At 46.8% G+C, this 12,773-nt stretch overlaps 1 protein-coding gene across 3 annotated transcripts in view; it reads right to left on the minus strand.

Annotated features, from left to right (window-relative positions):
* LOC135824763 (BAI1-associated protein 3-like) overlaps positions 1 to 12,462 on the minus strand; it is a 28,298-nt gene extending 15,836 nt beyond the window's left edge. Inside the window, exons 1-5 of one of the 3 annotated variants that reach the window (XM_065337470.1) lie at positions 11,191 to 11,736; positions 10,338 to 10,361; positions 9,079 to 9,166; positions 8,545 to 8,754; positions 5,541 to 5,708 (exon numbers count right to left, since the gene is read on the minus strand). In XM_065337470.1, coding sequence (XP_065193542.1) covers positions 5,541 to 5,708; positions 8,545 to 8,754; positions 9,079 to 9,166; positions 10,338 to 10,361; positions 11,191 to 11,315 — 615 coding nt within the window. In that variant the 5' untranslated portion in view covers positions 11,316 to 11,736. Of the gene's footprint in view, positions 1 to 5,540; positions 5,709 to 8,544; positions 8,755 to 9,078; positions 9,167 to 10,337; positions 10,362 to 10,714; positions 11,058 to 11,190; positions 11,737 to 11,808 lie in introns of those variants that run through there. The other 2 variants (XM_065337471.1, XM_065337472.1) reach the window with 2 other exon arrangements.
* Between the last annotated feature and the right edge of the window lie 311 nt (positions 12,463 to 12,773).

Genomic DNA, 12,773 nt, shown 5'->3' on the forward strand with positions numbered 1-12,773 from the left:
CACAGATGCAGCAGGCATATACCGTATTATCTCTAATATAAGCACAGTCTCCAATAATAGAACACCTTGGGGCAGCATTCAAAAAATAAAGTGCTCAGTCTCCATTATAAGCACACTGTGTAAATTCATTATCTGTACCGGCGAAAAAACCCTGAAATGGGTGTGTCTGACATGAATTTGGCATGGCAACAAGCCTCTGAAATGAGGTTGAAATAATAAGGGAACAGTCTCCAATAAAGGAACGTCTCCAATAATAGCACGGGGCGGAGGTACATTGAAAAAATAAAGGACCGTGCTTATAATAGAGATAATACGGTATACAACTCGTAACCTATATCTGGAAAGGACAATTCCATCTTTACAGCGTTCAAACCAATTACATCTATTAGTGAGAGTAGGGCCGAAACGATTATACCGATTACTCGTATATCTCTCGTTATGGATGAAATCGATAATCGTTATGATCGATAACGATTATGACTGTACAGTGCGAGAGCGGTCACGACGTCAGCACATGCAGATGATGCATGGCATCATGCATACGCGTCATATCATGCGCACAGGTACATGATGAACGTCAAAGTACACGTGCATGAAGCCGTAGGTCCGTACAATTATTGCGGGCTTTATCATTTTTGGGTACTCGTCGTCGTACATTCCGTGCTGAGCTGCCGACATCATACTCCGCGCACGTTCACTGCACTAGTCAGCGTAGCCGGAAAGTGTGACAACTGGAAAGCTTCATAATTTTAAGTTGTAGCGAAACTGTGAATTTGTTCAGTTCTTGTCAAAAAGTGTTATTTTTCTTTGGCTGAGCGTAGCGAATGAAACGAAAAATGTATTTTTGCCAGCATTTTCACCATAGTTACGGCACCAGGATTACGTCAGCTGGTTTTCGTCAGTGTTCTCAAACTTTTCTGTTCATCGTGGTCTTTCTCTTTTCGTTGTAGTTTCCCACCCGCCCTCCCCTTTATTCTCACTTCTGGATAGGTCCTGCAGGCTACGTTTTTCATTTATCTGATGGGGATATTCTAACCGTTTTTTCCTCATAGTCCATCAGCCAGTGGTGCCAAAGTGAGTCCCCTGTTGCACTTACAAATCGAACACCTGGAACTGACATCAATCGACAGCAAAAGCATCACTGAATCCGACCTGCCTACTTTCCCTGGCGAAACTCTTGCACTCCTTTTGCAGTGCGTCTTGGAAGTTCGACAAATTTCTTCTTCTTCATCAGCCATTACGAGGTTTTTCATCCGTTTTATCATGACATCCAATGCGTCTTCAGTGAAAAACGTGGAGTTTTGTCAACGTTTGGTGTGGTTTTCCGTGGCGATCGACCTAAAATCGCGAAATAAATCGCCGTCGATTTGAGCAGAGGTGAGTTGGCTTGGAGCACGTACAGATTCAAAAAATATGTGTACATGCGCACCGGGAAGAAGATGAAGATGCTCACCATTTTCAAATAACTAATTCAAAAAACTACATGACTATTGTACTGCAATTGTTGTAGTTACTTGTTTGCAACTACAATGGTATCAAGTAGATAATCAAGCGAGGTACAGAGGGATTGATGGCTGATCAAAGCCCAAGGGACCAGCCCGAGAGCTTTGATCAGTCATCCAGCCCGACTGTACCTCGCTTGAATATGCTTCAGACGATCCCCAACAATTTTTTGGATTTTGAATTCAATCGCTTTATTCTTTGGGTGATCTCGAGTGTGGTAGATAGTACTTCGAAGTAGTACAACTGTAACTGTACTACTACCTGGTTGCAACATGTTCAAAGCAGCCTTGCCTTTATTTCAACTGTTTGCTGTCAGCATCCAGATCAGAGCCATGGCGTTTGCTAGTTGGTCGTAATGGAGAAGAAAACTGCAGGGCATTCACTCGATGTACAACATCCATCGCCGCAGATTCCTTACTTTTAGCTCTCCACGTTCCTTATTTTTCCAGGGATCAGGACCTTCCCGGGGTGATTCCTTCAGGGTGGAAGCGTAGATCACTTTTGCCAAACAGTAAAAACTACGCTTCAAACCTGCTTGACATGACTCGGGGTGCATACTTCGGAAACCCGAAGGTGGATGATGTTCAATACTAGCTCATTGTAATCTTCCTGAAGGTATGTATTCGGATGCTCAATTAAATATAACAGTGAAAGAGATGTGTAATGGGACAACACTCTACAAGTAGGCGAACAACAATTTTATTGTAATTTGAATCCAGGCACACGTGTAATACGGAAACTGCAATGGTTTACACTGCAAATCTTCTCGATTTGCAAGATTTTTCCCGTAATTCACAAAAATCTGAAAGTTCATTCCTGAAACGCGCATGGCACTGATTGGAGATTGGGTTTAGGTCACAACAATGGCTGTCGATGAAATGCCAAAAATGGTCACTTTGTCGGCTTCCCGCTGCAGAGCGTGCAAGTCGTTTACTCTTTTTATTTGCGGATTCGGTGTACAGGGTACCTAAACTCCCCATTGAGGCCAAAATCAAGTATTCGATTTCTAAGTGCAACAGGGTGCTTGAATTTGACGACTTCTGAGTTCTTGGCTGATGGAATATCAGGGATGTGCCTCCGCCGGGTTCCTGGTTTTTTTTCCGCCAGCTTCGGTTAACCTTTATGTACGGTGTGTACGTGAATCATCACATATGATCACATATGATCGATTCATGATCGATCCGTAAAACCTTCGTAACTCCATCATTTCTTGTCCGAATTAAACAATCGAAAGGTCTATTTGGTAGCGGAAACTCCAAGCTTTTCAATGCAACAATCGCCGAAAAGCTACGATGTACGAATCCAGAGATATTGCGCACCGTATTCTTGTCTCGGCAAATTCAATTTTTTTATCGATCTCTTCGCCATTTTAGGGGAAAATCCCTTTTCGTGTGCTCTTTGACCAACTCACCACAATCATGATAGTGACGTAGTTTGCTGAAGTTTGAATCGCCTCGAAAAGATTTGAGCGTTCTGCGATAGACGAGAGTGGATTGGCGGTGATGGGGAAATTTGTTCGCATATTGGGCTTGGATACGACTTTGCTGTGTTCCTGCGCCTGATTTGTGGCAGCTAGTTGATGGAGCCTGGTATCCTGGCGTTGCTCTTGCCAGGAGCTTTCCAAAGAGCCCAAGATTGTGGAAAAGGAGTGAAGGAGGCCAAAGTTATAGCCTGTTGAAGGTGAAAAATGTGCTGAAAATTCAAATTCTGCTTCATTCTGTGCTGGAAATCAGTACATTAAGGGTTAATTATCCGGCGGCCCCATTCACCACAGTGGTTCACTTTTTGCATCATGTTGGTCTGGTACATACGTGTACATGTATATGTGTGAGGTGGCATGCCCTTCTTCTTGCTCATGTATACACTATGCTAAGCTCTTCCATCTTCCACCGTGAGTGAACAAAGACCACACTACTACGACAACGCAAGAATGACCAGTTGCGCCAGGGCGATGTGGTCATGGCGAGCCGGCTGAAGCAGCAGGCTACTACACCATGTCCTGTGTCGGTCATAGAGGGTTTCTTGGAGAGAGCACGGCATGTACCCACTCAACCTCTCTTTGGCAAGGTCTCCGCAGCAACCCACCAGTCATGTCTGCGGGGAAAGATGACATACGCCCGGGCGCACGAATTGATCCACACGGCTCTCGCCCGCGTAGGTGAAGACCCCACAGGGTATGGCACGCACAGTCTCCGCTCGGGGGGAGCGAAGGCAGCGGCCAATGCTGGCGTGCCAGAGCGCCTTCTTTAGCGGCAGGGGGGTTGGAAGTCATCCACATGTAAGAACATGTATGTGTAGGATTCCCTCAAGGACATGCTGTCGGTGTCTCGCGCTACACTGCACCAGTGACTATCGGGTCGGCAATCCTTTCCGTCGTGAGTGAACAAAGACCACACTACTACTGTGATCTGTATCTTTCTGTTGTGTGTGGGTGTGTCTGCGGCGTACGCAGAGGCCAGCTAGCTGGCAAAAACGTACAGTTAGTTTTGATTTGTTGGCGAGGAGAGCAGTGACACTGCTGCCGCCTGTAAAAGCGAAAGTTAGTCGAACCAAGAGATCGCCAGTTTGGGCATGCTTCGAGGAAGCTGGTAGCGAAGCGAGATGCAATTTGTGCAGCCGTGAGTTCGTCCGTCAAAGCGGCACAACCAACTTGTTCCAGCACCTGATTTCTGCTCACAAAGACCAGTACACCGCTGTGGTAGGGAAAGGACCAGCAACCCAGTCGACAGCAACGACGACTACCAGCAATGTTGAGCGCAGTGACAATGCGACGACCAGTGCTGGAACGAAGCCCGTCACGTCGTTCTTCGGCACAGGTAACTTGCGAACGTGCGACAGCAGGCGCTCAGGCATGTTGACGGAGTCGATCATCGACTGGATTGTCGATTCCAGTCGACCCTTCTCCATTGTAGAAGACAGAGGACTGATTGTTGATGCCTAATGGCAGAGGAACATTGCTCATATCACGTTGCAAATTTCATTTTGGTCTTTTTTGGGCCTGTGTACATGTGTGGATCTTTCACCCGTACGTACCTGTACATAGTTGAACAAATTTTAAATTGTTTTTGCCGTATACTAATTTCCAACAGGACACGTATAAAACTTGTTCGGAAAATCGGTAAAACCAATAAATCGATCGTTAGTGTTATTGGTTAATCGTTAAGGCAAAATGGGCAATCGTTTCGGCCCTAGTTCTAGCCGTATGGCTAGACGAGAAGGCAGAAATGCCCGTGTACCTGGTGAAGTTAAAAGTAAAATGAAATAAAATAAATCAGCACACGAAGCACAGAAGCCATAATAGTTTCGACAAGGCCTTTCGTACCATTACATTTCAAGTCGAATACAATGGTGATATGGTACGAAAGGCCCAGTCGAAACTATAATGGCTTCTGTGCTTCGCCTGCTGATTTGCTTTCCTCCAACCAAGAATCTATTTGAACAAACAAAACAAACTAATTCACGACAAAACTCAACGTAGAAAGTAGTCAAAGCCAAGCGGAGAGAATAACTAACCTCTTCTGCTTGCTCTTTACCAAAACAGTTTCTGGTGTTTCTCAGTGCACCTCCCCCCCCCCCCCCCCCCCCACTCTTACAGTGCGCAAACCAATTCACGACAGAACTCAGCGTAGAAAGTAGTACACGCCAAGATTAGAGGAAAACTACCGTATGTTTCCGGTTGTAAGTCGACCTTTTACGGCTAAAAATAGAAGGAGAAAGGGTGGGGGTCGACTTACAACCGGGATTCGACATATAACCGAGAACTATCAGTGTCTTTTTTTTAAATGACCTGCACCGCATGCACGAGTGCACCATGTGTTCACATTTTGCCAGTTTAGTGGCCTTTTTCAAGGATTGGGACGCTATACCCTCTAATAAGGAATATTTACGTGATTTGTTAAAATGTGTTAGTACATGTAGCAGGGAGAGTTAGTAGTGCTTCGTTGGGTGATAACTTTAAAAACAGAATTGAGACCTCCGGATATGGGGGTCGACCTATAACCGGGGTCGACTTACAACCGGTAAAATACGGTACTAACCTCCGCTGCTTGCTCTTTGCCAAACAGTTCCTGGTGTTTGTCAGAGCCCACTCTGTACACATCTTGCAAGTGTGCGTACATGTCGGACGAGGCCACGGCGTTAGAAGTATCAGACGCACCTACACGGTTCACGATGACGCGAAGTGCCTCGCGGTACACCACTTCCAGCTGTGGATCAGAAGAACAGTGGACAGGCATGCATGAACACAACAAGAATATGTACATGCACGGACAGACAGACAGACAGACAGACAGACAGACAGAAACACGCACACACACACACACACATGCGCGCACATGCACACTTGCTAGATCTGTGATTTTTCGGCACACAACACAGATACGGTGGAAATTACAAAGCCCAACAGTTACATGGAAACACAGCTAAAAGTGCTTACAAAGAAATCACTAAAGAAATCACTATAATAATAGTATGCTGATTATACGGCACATCCCGTTACAGCGAGTGGAGTCCTCTGTTCCGATAGAGCGATCAGCCGATCACTGCTCACAGCAGCTGATACACACTGTATACATAGGGTAGTGTATAGTGTTTGCCGCAGCATTGTCTCTCTCCGTACTGTCTCTCTCCGTACTGTCTCTCTACGTACTGTCTCTCTACGCATTGTCTCTCTACGTACTGTCTCTGTCTCTCTACGTACTGTCTCTCTCCGTATTGTCTCTCTATGTACTGTCTCTCTCCGTACTGTCTCTCTCCGTACTGACTCTCTCCGTACTGTCTCTCTCCGTACTGTCTCTCTCCGTATTGTCTCTCTCCGTATTGTCTCTCTCCGTACTGTCTCTCTCCGTATTGTCTCTCTCTCCGTACTGTCTCTCTCATCTGTATAATCATGCGCATGCTATAGTCTGTTTCAAAAAGATTTACAATCAAGTTTGGGTCTTAAAAAGTATGAAGATAAAGGAAAATTGGACAACAAAGTACATAGAATTGCTTGTTAGGACACGGCAAATTGTTCTGTGAAGGTTTCGGAACAATTGGACCAACCGTTAAGGAGTTAGAATTTCGGCCAGGTTTCCGGCCTTTTCCCATGGTTTACAATTTGCCCAGGAAGCCAGTATCGATTTTTTATCAAAACCCACGATTTATCCTTTCCTTTTTGGCCTTGCGGTTATGAATGCTGTTTGCTGACCATGAAGTTGTGAGTTCAAATCCCAACCTATCCTCAAGTCAAACTTTTTTTTCATTGTTTTGGTGATCAAGCTGGGACAAGACAAAGAAGATGGCCGCACCAAACGACTTGTTGTTGGAGCTCGCGCTTCCTGCCGAACTGACTGCCACTTGACTGGCTCGCGCCATGTGAACACACCCACAACACTACAATAGGGCTTGAAAGTGCTACGTCACAGCATAGCAACAATTTCAAAAATTCAAAAACTGGATCCACTTGGATCCAGTTTTTGTATGGATCCAAGCACATTTCAAGCGGTCTTACCCACAGCATGGTGATGTAGCGAGTGAAACTGACTGATTTGGCTACTGGGGGCGGGGTTACGACTGGTGGCGAAATAGAAGTCACACCTGCATGCGACATGAGTGGGTTGCTATGCACCCACATACTTAGGCAATAGCAAAGTCACACCTTAGTGGATCCAAAAATAGAAATCTGATGTCAACTTACTACTCCCTGGCCGTTTTGACGTCATCACTTTCAAGCCCTATGGTGTGAGTGAATTATATTGGTAGTCATCGCGCTGTAGCTTTTTGAGATTTATTTTAGTATTTCAAGATCGCCAATTTATTTGAATTTAGCAGTCAACGCAGTCTTCTATCAGCGTTCACAAGCGTCTGCTTTTCTCAAAATGTCATCGAAGCCACACGGATAGCTTTGCCAAGTCATGGCCTTGGGAATGAGTCCGTGTCGATGTCGTTTTCGTTACACGGTGAGTAAATTGCATCGCAGCTAAAAGGAACTATTTTGGTCACAAAACGAATTGGGACCCATGCCGCTCGTCAACATTTACAACACTTTCGTTTCGACATGTCCTCTCTGACTCCATTATCGATACGAGGAAGAACTCGTTTGTTGTAAAACAGACATACATGACTGTACGTGTACGTGTATCAACGTGAGTGAGTTGTCATTTTTCCTGCTTTCGCGCGGAATATTTCTTCGAGTTCACAGTGAGTTTTTCCAGGCAGCGCTCGAGTGCTCATACGGTAAGACGCCAAACTCCGCGGGCGATCGCCAGGATTGCAAATCTTTTTGAAACGGACTGTAGATGCAAATCGGGGAGTCGTAAATACCGCACGGTATTTTACGACTCCCTGATGCAAATAAGTCAGTGCTTGTCTGTTGATGCAATGGACTCCTGCGTGGCTTGCAGACCTATTATTACACAATAGAATAACAATAATATTCGCGGGATCCGCGTTAGCAATAGCATCACTTGAATGTTCAGAAACACACAAGCTATAGCCTTCGCTTCCGCAGGCCACTACTATACCACCACTATTAGTGAGGTTCCGGGGTACGATTTTCCGTGCCAAAATCCGTGTGGGCGCTACGGATTTTTTCCAGGCGTGCTCCATACGATTTTTCGGCACGGAGAATCCGTGTGGACTGGCTTTCACACAAACCATGTTTCGTATGGAGATTTTGCGTCATCGGGTGCAGAAAGATTTTTCGCGTACAAATTTGGTACGAGAAACATGAATTTTCCGCGGGAAGTTTTGATTTCGGTACAAATTTTCAAAATAAAAAGGCATAGCGCGGGAATGTGACGTGTTTGGGATCGTAACCTAGGCAATGACGGCAAACACATAAGTTCCGTACTCCGGAACATTTCACTGCTCGAAAGCGACGTATAAAAAATCCGTAGCGCCTCTACGGATTTTGGCACGAAAAATCGTACTCCGGAACCTCCCTATTACTACACAAAGCACCCCAAATAAGCATTTCTGCTGACTCAGTACCATGACATCATCAATGCCATTATCATCATAACCACTACAGAACATAGTGGGTACTGTACAACTGCTTACGGCATGGCCGGAAACAGACGGTTCGTCTCTGGGATTCCTGGACAGGTCGCTGTCTGGTACATCTTCCTCACCGTCGTCCTCCTCCTCATCCTCTGCATCTACACCAGCGGTGGTGCCCTCAGACTTCTCCGCCTTGGCATTGGCACGGGCGTACGCACGGCGTAGGTTGAGTAGCGGTGCAGCCGCCTGTACGCTCTCCGATCTTTCTTGCTGCAAAAGTATAGACACAACGGCATACAAGGAGATTACGTCACGTCACTACAGCCGTCCGTGCTGGCAACTTCAATCAAACACATAATTTATATGCACATGCAGATGCGCACACACAAACACGTGCGGGCATGTGCACACGCGTGCACCATTGACCATTAGACGCCCATCGCCAGAGGCGATGATAGCGATGCTACAGCAGAAGCCATAACGACGTGTGCTGGACTTGGACTATTCAACAGCTCGCAAGGCTGAAGCATTGACCGCCACTATTCAGCCTGGTCTCCACCACACACACACACACAGGCACAAACACACACGCACCTTTCGCCGTTTCGTCTGCAGCTCCTCCTCCTGAATCTTGCTAGCAAGGTCCTCGAAATATGGTCCAATCTCAGATCCATTGCCAACCCTGCAATCAACACACAAAACAAAACAGTTCTTTCTTTCAGCACATAGAGCTCTAGAACGAAGGAGGAGGGTCTGTGTGTGTGTGTGTGGGGGGGGGGGGGGCATGCGTGTGTTTGTGTGTGTGTGTGGGCGCACGTGTGTGCTTGTGCGTGCATGTGTGTATGTGCCTGTCCAATAGCAAGGGTTTGACCGACTCGTGACCAAACAAGGCTAGGCAGACGGTAAACCGAACGCAAGGTCCGTGGCAAGTCCAATTGTCACGCTCATACCATCGCCAACCAACAGTGGATTGAAACGGGTAAGAGAATATTATAGATACTAGACTAGTAGAGGGGTTAAGATGCACGTTATTTTCCGACGCGACACGCAGTTTCACGTCAAATTTGGCGTAAAAGTCCAAATTTCGACGCGAGGTGCAGTCACACGCGTTCATTTTCAATGCGCGATCCAAATATTACGAGCTGAACTTTCGCATCACGTCGGAAATAACGTCCATCCTCTCTAGTATCTGGAATTTACTTTCTGCTACTCACAACTACAGAGCTGCTCAGTGAAATCCAGTCGCGTCAGCTTGCATCATTTCGCAGCCCAGTGGTTGCAGATCTAGGCGTCTGCAACGCCCGGCGAGTACTCGGGTGACGCGACTGGATTTCATAGAGCAGCACTGTGCATGCTTGCTATATGTATGTAGCATGCGTTGAGAGAGTGTAAACAGAAGTTAAAGATGACCGTTGCCAGAATCAGAATTATCACAAGTGGGGCAACAGAAACAAACATAATGGCAACTACATTCTTGTTCTTGCAGCACCCAGGGAAAACACAGGCCGCAGAAAGTGTTTGCATACATGTGGCGTGTGTGTGTGTGTGTGTGCGCGCGCGCGCGCGTGTGTGCATGTGTGTGTTTGTGTGTGTGTGTGTGTGTGTGTGTGTGTGTGTGTGTGCGTGTGAGTGTGTGTGTGTGTGCGCGCGTGCGTGTGTGTGTGTGTGTGTGTGTGCGTGTGTGTGTCTTCAGCCTTGCCAAGGTGTTGAATGGTGCAATCCCAGCACAAGTTGCTATGGATTCTGCTGTAGCATCGTTATCACCGCCTCTGGCGATGGGCGTCAAATGGTCAATGGTATGCGTGTGTGTGGGGGGGGGGGGGGGGGAGGGGAGTGAGAGAGAACACACTTACTTTGGCTCCAAGACATTGTTTTTACTACAGCATGGTTGGAAATGGACAGAGGAAGAAGAAAAAAACAATACAACATTGGAGAAAGTGACAAAGCATGCAAAACGTTCAACAGCTCTGGTACCCTATGACTATGAGTATACAATGATCGTAACACTAAGAAAGAACAGTTACAATTACATAGACACACACAGACACACGGAACCCATGACGTCACATCCTATTTCCAAATAATTAATTCCAACATTATGGATTCGCCCATTCAAGATGCTGGACCACCCATTCAACAATCCCGAACAATTTAATCCGAGGGCAGAGAGCAGAGGAAATGTCCGGAGTATATCACTGTGTTTATCCAAACCAGGAAAAGTCGTACGTACTCTGTTCCCTCCATCTGGCCACAGCTGTACAATGGGGTCTCTTAGGTAATAGAGGGACTGGAAATCATGAAACGAATCTGTTTCAAGCTTCTGGGGAAGTGGCCACTCGAGCCGAAAACTGCGAAAGGCTGGAAACCCGCTGCGCACTGTCATTAGAAATGAACGGATCCACTTGCACAAATAGCCATCCACGCTGTTCAATCAATCAATAATTGACCAGTCACGACATGAAAACGCAAACAACAAAGCCACATTCGATCGCCTCTATCATTCGAAATCGAAAGGGCACAAAAATTTCAATGTCCTCGAAAAAAGCGAAAGTTTTTTTTTTGAATGACATGACCACCACGTGGGTCAGAATGGCTGGACGTGACCCAGGCCAGTGATACGACTTCAGCGACTAGTTCTTGCTCAAACACACCTCACAGCGCATGACAAAATAAACGTCCTTGCAAAGGAAGCAGGTGCGTACTCACAGACGGCACGTCTCCATTCCTTCCAGGAAGGACCGTCTGCCCGGCGTTTTCCTGGCCCTGCTCCGGGTCGAAGCCAGTCGACGGCGGGTGGGCTCGGCCAGGGAAGGGGAGGACGCTTCGGCCATAACTACGCCGCTTGCTCATGCCCAGCCGTCAATGGCTTGGCACAAGGTTCGATACCAGCACGCCAGACCAAACCAAACTACCAACGCGGGAGGGGGACTAGTAAAAACATAGAAAGCAGCATTATTACTTGTGCAGAACTGCTCCAGTGAATGATAGAAACGGTTCTGAAAATTGCGGAAAAGCCTGTCAACAGGTCGGTACTGCCACTGGACGATAAATTAAATTTTATTGTTTTCTCCAGAGCCTAGTGAACAACTACAGCAGTATAGTAGTGTCGCTGCTGACACGAGCTGGCGTCAACGTCTCTGCTGTGGGACCCTGACCATTCGAGTGAAGCTACTACCGTGACGGCAGGAGCAAGGAGCGAAGAATAGTGCTTGCAATAAAAAAATTCCGCGCAGTGACAAATCCAGCACTCCAAACGTAAACAAGATTAGATTGCTATACCATTGACACCACACAACCTTCAGCCTTGACTCCAGCAAATCTTACCTTTCCACCAGGGCTGATTGGAGCAGGAGCGTACTGTCCTGGCCCTTTTGGCGCTGGCGATACTTCTCGAACGTAGCCATCACGACCAGCAGCCGTGCCGAACCTCCAACACCACCACTAGCCAGCACTACTCCACTACTATACTGTACTAGTCAACTCCAAGGACCAAGGAGAAAAAATTCTGCCACTGACAACACACGTTATATTTACAACGTTACGTACACTGGTGTACAAATACCGCGGTACGCGTTCAGCTGGACCTACAGACCTTCTCTGTTCTGTTCTGTACTTCGGCGGATGTGACAATTATTATTTCCTAGCAAGCAGCTTCGCACCATGCGTAACACCTGAGTCCTGAGCCAGCGCTGCATTCAGCTAGCACCGGTGAACCGACCGTCCCCTGGACTGTGTAGCTGTGTAGCTGTGTTGATGCCACAATCGACTCGTCCGTCGGACGCTTGCTTGGATGAAAGAGGACTTCCGCTACACGCTCAGTGAGACGGAGAGTGAGGGCTAGGGACAACCGTTGAAAAAGACGTTTCCAGCAACTACACTTGTAAACAGAACGCCAGGAGATAAGAGTCTCAGAGAGGCTGCAAAGCCTGCGATCCCTGTACGTACAGCTGTGGATGCCGATGAGGTCGAACGCAAAGGCGCAAAGGGCGAGCTAGCGCTGACATTATTATAATATTAGTGGCAGTGCACTGTCAGTGACAGTGCACTGCTACTAATAATAATATTAGTACTACATGTAGTGAGATCGAGAGAGAGAGCTGTCAGTACCCCGTGCTACATTTTGTTGTGGTGACAGATCTACAGTTTGTGGCGTAACTCGAACTAAAAAAGCACATGCGCCGATGAACAATGTCAATGATGAATGACTAAAAAGTCTAACAAAAGTCACTTGGCCTTTGGAAGCTGATTGTTTGGGGCGCACGTGAGTTTGATTTCCGTAGGGGGCCGGG

This window comes from Sycon ciliatum, chromosome 9 (assembly GCF_964019385.1).
Source record: "Sycon ciliatum chromosome 9, ocSycCili1.1, whole genome shotgun sequence".
NCBI classification, from domain to species: domain Eukaryota; kingdom Metazoa; phylum Porifera; class Calcarea; order Leucosolenida; family Sycettidae; genus Sycon; species Sycon ciliatum.